We start from the raw sequence: 11,128 nt of genomic DNA, 5'->3' as shown, positions 1-11,128 counted from the left end.
CCTGTTCATATTTTCACCTCAGCTATTAGAAATGTATGGTGCACCATGAAAACTAGAGCACTGAGGGTGCTTTTGCCACAGAACTGTTTTTTGTGGTAAACCTAAAACGTAAAATATTCCTAAGTTCTTCACTTTACCTCATTTCACGCCCCAACACAGCGCAGTCATTTCTACCTTACACTTTGGTTGGTACTTGAAATAACATTTGCGTAGAAATAGTATGTTTCTCTCATGTGAAAGAGAGATGACATGTTTATTGACCACCATTCAACAGCTTCATATTCCACCCATAAAGAGCTGACCCATGCTTAAACAATTCATGGAGCCAGATACTGTACAGTACATTCATTTTCCACTCTGTTTTTTGCAGCTCTTGTAAGCATTTCTGTTGTGTTTTCAGTCTAAGATCTGCTTTGTTGAAAACTTTAGTACAGGCACAGATCCAGGAACAAGTCTGTACCATTCCTCTGGTTACGCTATTTTTATCTCACCCCAATCTGGTTCAAGGTTCAACATGTGATGCTGTACTAGATCGATGGATCAGGAACCAGAAAGCGCTTAGAGTACCAATATTTTGGCATTAAGGCATGAACAAATAAAAATGCAATGCGCTTTACTAAAGCATACAGTATGTATACAGTACAACTGTTCACACAAAATCACAACATGTACGATTGAGAATTTGACAAACCACCTTTAAATGTCCATTACTGCCTCTTTAATTTGTACTTTGCCCAGGTCTAACCTAAACTAAGCCAGCGGCAGTTTGTCGGTTTATCAGACTATGGTGGTACGAGACATTATATCAGAGGTACATGAACATCATCTGAACTTATGTCAAACCCAAAAGGAAAACCACTTGCAAAGAGGTGAAAAAGCACTCAGAACTTGCTTTAAGGTGCAACTCAACAAGGCCATTATAAAACACATCAATATGATGCAAAAGAAGAAAGGGAAACATGTAAGTATAATAAGTAAGAAGACCCATCAGTGAGAGAAAAGGGGCACAAGTCTTGCAACAGTCTTGCAGTGTTCTTTAACTTAAAAGTATCGTTCTCACTGAGAACTTTAGAGAACACAGAGGCTTGATATTTTTTTGACAAAAAACACTTATATACAGATAATAATGGCTGCACATCACTGGCTGGAAGTCATGTTATTCTGCTCATTCATTAACCAATGGTTGGTTTTGTTAAAGAGAGGCTGTGTGACTGTGTGAGGAAGTAGAAACAATCTTTTAGATCATTAATAGTGAGTTATCTTGACATCTGTTTCTACACCGGCTGCTTTCCTTCAGTTATATATCGTAAATCTCATGATGTTCTATATCAGTCATTCATGAACACCATGGGGATATGTATATCACCATTAAATCCCAATTCACAGTTGGCAAGATCCATGTCATTAGGTTGTGCCACTTCTTTCCTGTGACTTGTATTTATTTGATTTATTCTAGAAGTTTCATTTGGGAAACAGAGAGAAGAGCTGTGTGGGCAACAGTCTGTGTGCTCGCAGAGCACAACACATCCTGTATGTGTGTGCAAACATGTGATGGACAGTAGTGAACAAGTTAATCCTCCATTTATTCTAAATATTTCAGTCAATCTGGCTGGTCTCCTTGGCAGCAGAGGGTGGGCCTGGGCTGGTGGATGCAGTGGTACGAGCCTTCCAACCAAACAGAGCTTCCTATTGGCGAGAGGAAGAGTTAACTGTTTAATGGAGTTTATTCACACAGAAATAGAAATGAAAATGTCCGTGTGTATCATTTTAGATGTGTGAAATCACAACAGCTCACCTGCACAGTCCCCAGAGTGATCGTCCAGCCTCCAGGTGAGTCTCCCCCATGGGACCTCACTGCAGTGGGAGTGAGGAAGCCAGCATTGAGGGCCTGGGCTGAACCCTGAGGGGCAGCTGCTTCTGAAGCTGGTGCTGATGCTGGCGGGGTTTGTATGGATGAAGTGATAGCAGTCTGTGTATTCTGGGAAGGTGCTGTGGCTGTTTCCACCTCAACGGGTGTATCTTGTGAGGCACCCAAAACAGAGGAGGAGTTTGAGAGCGCTGGAACTGACCCAGACACGCAACTGAGCGCTGGGCTGCATTCCCCGGAGGCGCTAGGGGGAGTGTGAGTGTGTTTCTTCCTGCGGAGCGTGTCGATCAAGTTGGAGCTGTGTCTGGAGGCAAAGTTGGCCAGCGCCAAAGACGACAGCCTCATGTTCTTCCCCGAGGTGATCAGCTCTCCAAATCCCTCCTGGTGGGCAAAGGCGTAGCCTGACCTCCTCGAACTGCCACGAGTGCCCAGACGGCCCTCTGACACACTGCCCACCCCACGCCAGGCACTTCCCACGCTACGACCCACAGGCTTTCGCTTCTTCTGCCGCATCAGCTGAGTGTAGCGCACCTGGAGAAGAAACAGAGGAGAGGAAGAGGGACATTATGACTAGATTCAGTGACATGTTGTTGTTAGCTCACTACAGCCTGTAAGAGAGCTTCAGGCTGAACAAGACAGTTTGTCTGTTCTACATTCTGTCACCAACAAATGAAAAGCAGATGGTGCAAAAAAACATTCATTCACTTTTCAATTACAAACACACACCCAAACACCAATATTTTGCTGCTTTACACACCAGAAGTATTTCATAACAGCACAAAATATAAGGCTATTACAGAAGTCTAAAAGCAACAAAGATGTAGTTTAACTGGGGGATTATCTGGGTGACTTTGGCCTCCTGGACCAACTCCAGGTGGACAAGAAATAGTCTGGCACATAAGCCTCCATAAATCCGCAACTTTTCATCTTTACATTTCAGTTTTTGTACGGATTAAATAAACCACATACAATGTGTTAACTATTGAGCTTTAAAGGTGCAGATAGACAGATTAGGCTTGTTATCTTCAGACTGAGCTGTTTTGCCTTTTCCAGTCTTTGTGCTAAGCTATATATCTATATCTGCTTTATATAGAGCTGTGCACTTCAGTTGTTGATCAAACTTTCTTTGCCACTGTTCAGTCATTTCATATGTTACAGCTCAAATTTATCACAAGCCTAGAAACCAGTAATAGTGACTGTAGAGAACTACAAACAAATCAGAAAAGGAACTTTTTCACACCACCCTGACAGTTGGATGCCCAGCTAGCTTGAGACACACTGACTGGCAAGGCCACACACCCAGCTTATATTCATGTACTAAAAGCAACTTGTGTCATTATGGTACATCGATTACGTCAATATTTGCAGAGTATTTGCTCTGCATGAGGTCAATGCCAGTAAGCAACTCATTATCATCACATACACACAAACACACACACACACACACAAACTCAGATGAAGTGTTTGTACGCGTGCAGTTAATCATTGGCTGAGACCAGTTTCAGGCTGACCTGATGGGAAGACATGACACCGACACATGTTGCAATGAAGAAAATGGACACATCAGTGTCAGAAACTTTGTGTTTGTGTGTGTTTTCTCACCGTGTCTGAGAGCTGAGGTTTGAGGTCCACCTTGAGGAAGCGGAATGCCAAAACTGGAACTATGCATATTGCTGTTGCTAGTGCAATAGTTAACCACACAACTGGTTGCAATAGCGTACTCTGGGCGCTACCTGTACTCACAAATACACATAACACATACACCAACATGAGCAAATATATTTTAGGAATATATAGCATTTGACACTGTACACACTTCTCTACTAGACAATTGTTCTTACTGTTGTTGTGAAATGATTTCGACAGGTGACAAAAGTAAATTATGATATTATTGGGTTAACCAATTCCTGACTTAGGTGTATGTGTGCAGGCTGTGTGTGTACAAAAGTGTGAGTGAGCAGATCATAGAGCCCAACCAATATATTAGCCAATATTATTGTCAGATTTTGGTTTTAACATCAATAATAGCATGTAGCAGTGCAAAAATGTTTATTGTCTGTATCTGTTGTGTATTTGACCTTATTTTGCCGGATTAAATCTTAATTTTTTCTTATATTTGCTGTATATAGTTATTTATTGTAATATATTTTTAATTCAAATGTTGTCATATAATACAGGTTTACAGACATTTCTATAATATCTTCCCTCTGTGCAATCTAATACAATTATTCTGATAAATATGAGGCATCATAAAATTCAAATAAAAATATTTTTTAATTTTAATTTTATGATGCCTCATATTTGTCAGAATAATATTTTTATCTGAAATTCCTATATTGATTTCAGCTACAAAAATTCAGTATTGGTCAGGCTCTAGTGTGTGAGTTTGTCTGTGTGTGTGTGTGTGTGTGTGTGTGTGTGTGTGTGTGTGTGTGTGTGTGTGTGTGATACAAACAAATAAAGAGAACAAGGGACCGACCTACAAAGTGGAACTGATTGGGAAAGATCCTGAAGAGGGTCTGACTGTGCAATGCGAACATGATGGTGAAGTAGGAGCCCAGAGAGCCCCAAACAAACACATGGTTGATAACTGTCCAGAAGCCTGTGTCGAGAGCAATCTACATAATCATCCACAGACACACATTCAAAAAAATAGCAGAGGGGCACAATTAATACACACTGACATAAAATATGTGGTAAAATATAGAGGTTGCCAGTTGTGAGGAAAATCTAACACCACTCTGGCCTCACTTACCTGCACGCTGACCACAATTACCAGGGCTGTTGCTGTAGTGACAGCAAAGGTCTGGTAGTCCGCGAGGGGCACTCCGGTGCTCTGAGTCGCGTCGGACAAGATGGCACAGGGGACAAAAAACAGCACCACTGATGTGTAGATGCCTTGGGCGATGCAGATGAAGAACTCTCTCTTGTTGAAGAGGAGGTTGAGCTGTCCAGGCTCATACAGTTTAGGATACTCCAGACTCCTCTGATCAGGAACATCCTACAATAATAGAGGAAGTGAGGCGCTGCATGTACCAAAATCACACTACCCTGCTATGTACTACAGAAATGATCTGGAATTGTTAGTTTTCATAAAATGCTTACATATAGTTTACTCAGTAAATACAAAATTAAGATTCTATAATAATGCTAGCTGCTGGGTTAGGCTGTATTAAAAGGCACAATGGGGCTTTGAGCTAAATGCTAACATGCTCACAGTGACAGTGCTAACATGCAGATGTTTAGAAGGTATAATGTGTACCATGTTTGCCATTTTAGCTTAGCATATCAGGATGCTAAGACTCGCATAATTAGCACTAATTTAACTAGTTCGTATGAGACAAATTAAAAGCTCGACCTGTTGATGCCACTGGATGAGAAGTTGAGGGATCATCAGTTATTACAATTCATCCTGAATGTCTGTGCAAAATGTCGTGGCAATCCATTCAATAGTATTCAAGACATTTTACTCAAAACCACAACCTTAATGTGGATGACCAAAATCAATAGGCTCTATGCCAACTTTCATGGCAATCCATCTAATAGTTATTGAGCTATTTCAGTCTGGTCAAAGTGGTGGGATAACTGACCAACAGGCAGACATTGCCATCTCTCACTAGTGTAGCAAAACATGACTTCATATTTCATTAATCTACTTTTGTCATGACTGGTGAAGACTGGTGTAAACACTAACAGAGAATTCAAAAACACGTGGTTCATTAATTTCATGAAAATAATATAACAAGCACAGTGTGCATGTGAGTTTAATACGTAGTCATTATTTGAGCATACCTGGTCAAATATCCCCATGGCCAGCACAGGGAGGGAGGTGTAGACAATATTGTAGAGAGTGATAAAGTACTGGTCATACACCGTCTACAAGACAGAGGAGTTGGAAACACAAACACAGACAAAGTGAAAATCACAATTACAATTTTCCTAAACCCTGGTTGTTGTATATTTCCCCATGACCTCCCATCTCTGACCTGTGCAGAAAAGCCACAGAAGAAGCCGAACCAGAAGTGCACCATGGTGAAGGCAAAGTTCTTGTAGAAGAAGTAGCAGAGGAAACGGCACATGCGCAGGTAGGACCAGCGGCCATGCACCAGCAGGAGGCGCTGCAGGAAGCGGAACTGGGAGAACGAGTAGTCACTGGCCAGCACAGCCTGGATCCCCTCCTGACCTGAGATCCCAACTCCGATATGAGCACCTGGAGGAGTGGAGATAGATGGGCACAAAGAGAGAAAAAGTTCTTGTAGGAGTTTTGATATGGAATTGTCTCATTACTGATAGAAATAAATAGGAGAAGAATTATGTAGCATGATACAATTTATTTTAGCTAGCACTAATCACATATGGGTTTATAGCTAAGCCATCAAGTCTACCATTATAAATGTTGGAAAGTTATGAAGAAAGCATGATGGACCTGCCTTTTAGTAAGCAGGTTACCAATGTTAACAAGTTTCACACTTTCCAATAAGCCTAGCTAACTAGTAATCAAAGCAAGTGCTGTCTTCTGTAGGGTAAATACTTGCCAAAGTTTTTTTTAACAAGCTAGCAACCTAAAATTTGTTCCTATTAATTGCCATTGCCAAAAGTCATCTATAAAATAATTGTAAATGATCTATTATTATGCCTTAATAAAAGAAGAATTGCTAAATTTGCAAGTTTAAGAGCATAACTCCCAGGATGTAAGCCAACCCCACCCATCATTGTTGCATTGGCTGCTTTGTACTTGCATAAATTCATTGGAAGGAACACACACACTCACACACACACACACATCATGTTCATATGACGTACATATACAGACAAACATGCAAGGTGATGCAACACTTACAAAACAGAATATTACAAACACACCTACAGAAGCAGAACATTGGGGTTTTGGTGTAATCCCTAAACATACAGTTTACCGTTAAGCAGCGTTGAGGTTAGGTAAAGTTTAAGGTATCATTCTGTATCAACTTGTTGCAATGCAATCAAATGGAAATATCCTGAAAGTTTTTTTTTAATTATTTTATAAACATTTTCTGAAAGATCAGCCTGATATATTGGGTATGTTTGGAAACTTTGGGATTTCCACTAGAATTAAAAATAAAGTTCTGTGGGTTTGAACAATGTCTGCACAGTGCAATAAGTGGCCAACCTGTGGGTCAGACACTAAGAAACCAGTCCCTAACTTGATGAGGACATCACACCTACTGCAACACACATTTCTACACAGCCTTTGTCCACAGTACCACCATGTAGATAAACAACTTCTACTACTATACTTCTGCTGAGAATTTCCATTGCCTGACACGCACGTGGCTAAAACTCTACTTCTCTTTTTCGCTTTCCTTTCCATCTCAACAATAATCCAGTAACACTTATTCCTCTCCTCTCCGCCATCCTCTGCCTATTGATCCCGCCTGCACAACTCACTTTTGATCATGCTAACGTCGTTAGCTCCGTCTCCTATAGCCAGAGTGACAGCCTTTTTGTGTTTCTTGATGAGCTCCACCACCTGAGCTTTTTGGAGCGGGGTGACTCTGCAACAAATCACTGCTTTGCACGCACATGCCGTCGACACAAACTCCGTTTCCATGTCTGCTTCTAGTGCATGGGCCTATTAAAGCAGAGAGAGTGGAAAAGTTCAGGGTTACTGTTAAGGGGTCAGAGTTGCAGCTGTGGAAAAACATACTTTAAGAAAAATGCAAATATGTTTTGTTGATAACACATTTCTGGGAACTCAATATTTCCTGACAGTTGACATATTAATTCTTCATGCCCTTGTTGGTTTTGTAAATGTCTATATGTGCAGTATGTTAGTGTGGGGGCGGGTTATTCATACCAGACTGTGACCGTTAATCACAAGAGCAAACTCTCCAGAGATGTTGTCCATGAGGTTGGAGGGAGGTGCAGGAGGTGGAGGTGGAGGAAGAGGAGGAGGAGGAGGGCACTGCAGCTGTTTCCCTCCTCCTCCTGTAACATCTCCTTCACGTCCTTCTCTGAATCCGTTACCCATGAAACATGCTTCTCCCCATCCCTCCATCCCCTCCTCCTTCCCTCCATCTCTGGTTTGAGACAGCTCGATCATTCTTTCCCTCGCCCTCCTGGAGAAGAAGAAAAACAAAGTTGAAATCAACAGGGCTCGTCTATCCCATAAACCCAGAAGCAAAACACAACATAACCATATAGAGGAGAAAATAGAAGCGTTGAAAGAGGAACCGCAGAGAAGGAAAACAGACACAGCTGAGAAAACAAATCAAAGGAGAGATAAAAAAAAATACGACGGTTGCAAAATTAAAATAGAGCAGGTTAACGTCAGGGCTACAGGGAGGAAAGTGACTGTGGTGACCATGATCTTATTGCTGATGTTTCAGCCTCTGGCTTACCTTTATGTATGTATCAGCTGCAGCGCTCTGTATGTTAATTTGTGCATCACCCAAAAAAACATCAAGATGGTGCCACAATATGGCGTATATGATGATGCTTTGTTGAATATATTTGACTCTTGAAAAACCTTTGGCACTTCAAGGTAATTTTTGAATTTAGCTTCTTTAATTATGGTATTCTGTGTATTTTGAAATGTTTTAATAATATTAAGGTTTTATTAGTCTATTATATTTTATTATCTCTTATAAGCCTGTCATTGGTGATGATAATGAGATCAGCCAGACCTTTTTTCCAGCTCTGGCACAGTGCTAAAACAAAGTGTGGAGGTCTGTCTATGGGAGACTAAGGTAGTACTCATAGTACCTGTAGTACTATGAGTTCACCAAAGTTACATAGGTAACTCAACTAAACTCAATACCTTCTTGCCATTCACAGAGGTTATGGTATGTAATCTTCAGGCCATGCAAACGTTTAAGAGTCAAGAATGAGGGAAATACAGTGCATGCTCAACCAACATGTAGTATATATAAGAAATCACAAGAGCATCAATCAACACTGTGATAAATTAGAATCACATATTTTTTTTATTAAGAGAAACAAAGAACATTTTATTTGTCTCCTGTGCAGTTTCACTTGCAATGAAATACTTAAACAATGCAGATTGTTGCACTAGTTTCAAAAATGACATCGTCACAGACAAGACAGAATCTTTGACATATGCTGGTTTTACACATTATTTCTTGAAAGAAACTAATGAACTGACTTCATAAAATTAACACTTTTTGGCGGAGGCACCACATTTGTAGGGCTGTGCATTTGTCGATTTAAATATAGTGGCTAAATCAAAGCACTGGATATTGTTCGGTAATTCTTGTACAGGACACTTTGCTACCACACATCTTAGTTTCTTTTCAACCAATACCTGTCTTTTGTCATTTTGGTTCAGTGTGGCTTTTACAGTGTAGAGAAGCAAAGACACGAGACAGCTGAGGAGAAAGATGGACATGCAGTTGTCCAGACAGACAGACTGACCTGAGCTCCTGCCGTACACTCTGGACAGTGTGTCCACTGATGATGAACACCTCTGTCATATCATCTGTCAGCATCTTGCAGGAGTAACCTATATTGACAGCCGTCTCTGTGAAAGAAAGAGAGATGGGTACTGGAGAGCACTTAAGCAATTCAGCTGAACATACTGGAGATGGATGTTAAAAAGAACAAGTGCCAGATTGAGAGCTCAGAAGGATCAAAAAAATGACCTTTATATCTTTATTCATATTAGTCCCTGAATTTCCTGCAGTAGACTTGTTCACAGTGATAGTGTCGAAGTTTCAAGTGTTTTTAGGCCATCCTAGCAGCCTGCATGCTTTTTGCTGGTCTATACGTGTGACACCGCAAACCTCCCATTATCCCAAACTGTGATCAGCCTGATTAGAGGTGGGATCTTAGTTTGAACCAACTGTTTGACAAGTATTTTTTGAATGTGCATTGTTTTCTTTTGCCTGTAGCCTACTTTTTTTGGAGGTACAACTTGTTTTTGAGGACTTAAAGGTTCAGTGTGTAAGATTTAGTGGCATCTAGTGGTGAGGGTTGTGAATTGCAACCATCTGTCCAATCCACCACTACCCCCCACCCTTTCAAAGAGCATAGGAAAGCTATGGTGGCTGACACAGCACAAAAGGTGTCTCTTCTGAGACAGCAGAGAGTAGCCAGTCAAGAAATGAGGTTTTTTTAGATGGATATATTAAGAAATTAAATTTACTTAATCATTCAGTAAAAACATGTTATTGTGACTTGGCCACTGACCGATAACATGGAAAATGTAAGCCAAGAGTGTGAAACACTCTCACTGTTTCTGCACCACAGTCCATTATAAACCACATAATAGGTAAAGTTGATACAAACATTGACCAGGGAAACACATTCATTTTCTCTGTGGACCCTTGCCAAAATTGCCAACAACAATATCTGGCCCGCGGTCAGAATATGGTGCTTTGATAGCGGCAAATAATATAAATAAATAAATACTTTGATAGCGGTGCTGAAATAGCTCTCAGTCACGACAGCAACAACTCACATAACCTCTTTAGTGGTTTTACTTAAAAAAATAAAAGTGCAAGAAGATTGTTTACTGTAATGCTTTATATGGAGTGGAACTGAGAGCTTTTACTTTGAAAAATTCTGACGACATTACGACATTAAAAGTAGATATGAGAATAGTAAATAAATGCTATTTTCGCACGTGCGTACATACTTCATGCCACCCCTGCATAAGTCAGTCAAAAAAGTCTAGACACACCAATGATGGTTAAATTGAAGAAGAGTATCTTTGTTCCATCTCTAACATTGTAAAAGGAAATCTGCAGGTTTGCCTTGTTTTATGTTGACCATTCAGATGAATTTCAGGTTTGTTTGTGGCAGATTTATTCACAATGAAAACAAGAGTGTTGGAATGCAATGTCAATGTCGTACACATTACACAATGAACTGAGTTACTCTTTAGTGTGCCTGCGATATCTCTTTTAGAGAGATTTTGAGTGTTTGGTTCTTTGCAAATGATGGTGGTTTTTTAAAATAACTGCATGCAAACTCAGTTCTGGTAGTGTGTGTATAAGTGTGTGTGTCTCACCCTGCTTGTCTCCAGTGAGAACCCAGATCTTAATGTTAGCCAGAGAGAGGACAGCAATCGTCTCTGGGACGCCTTCCTGCAGCTTGTCCTCTATAGCTGTGGCACCGAGGAGCTAGACACACAGGCAGACAAAAACACACACACATGCGCACGCACGCACACACACACACACACACACACACACACACACACAATCGTCATAAAAGCAATTTCTATGTTATGACTTGAAATGGCTTACCACCAGTACCACT

At 40.6% G+C, this 11,128-nt stretch overlaps 1 protein-coding gene across 1 annotated transcript in view; it reads right to left on the bottom strand.

The window, feature by feature from the left end:
• Positions 1–219: 219 nt before the first annotated feature.
• Positions 220–11,128, bottom strand: part of atp8b2 (ATPase phospholipid transporting 8B2) — a 12,016-nt gene continuing 1,107 nt past the window's right edge. Inside the window, exons 2-12 of the mRNA XM_046044558.1 lie at positions 10,878–10,989; positions 9,281–9,386; positions 7,704–7,965; positions 7,295–7,478; positions 5,854–6,077; positions 5,660–5,743; positions 4,623–4,868; positions 4,347–4,485; positions 3,470–3,600; positions 1,796–2,398; positions 220–1,686 (exon numbers count right to left, since the gene is read on the bottom strand). Coding sequence (XP_045900514.1) covers positions 1,597–1,686; positions 1,796–2,398; positions 3,470–3,600; positions 4,347–4,485; positions 4,623–4,868; positions 5,660–5,743; positions 5,854–6,077; positions 7,295–7,478; positions 7,704–7,965; positions 9,281–9,386; positions 10,878–10,989 — 2,181 coding nt within the window. The 3' untranslated portion in view covers positions 220–1,596. The remainder of the gene's footprint in view (positions 1,687–1,795; positions 2,399–3,469; positions 3,601–4,346; positions 4,486–4,622; positions 4,869–5,659; positions 5,744–5,853; positions 6,078–7,294; positions 7,479–7,703; positions 7,966–9,280; positions 9,387–10,877; positions 10,990–11,128) is intronic.

This window comes from Micropterus dolomieu, linkage group LG03 (assembly GCF_021292245.1).
Source record: "Micropterus dolomieu isolate WLL.071019.BEF.003 ecotype Adirondacks linkage group LG03, ASM2129224v1, whole genome shotgun sequence".
Classification (NCBI taxonomy): domain Eukaryota; kingdom Metazoa; phylum Chordata; class Actinopteri; order Centrarchiformes; family Centrarchidae; genus Micropterus; species Micropterus dolomieu.
This window is presented reverse-complemented; position numbering and strand designations above follow the sequence as displayed.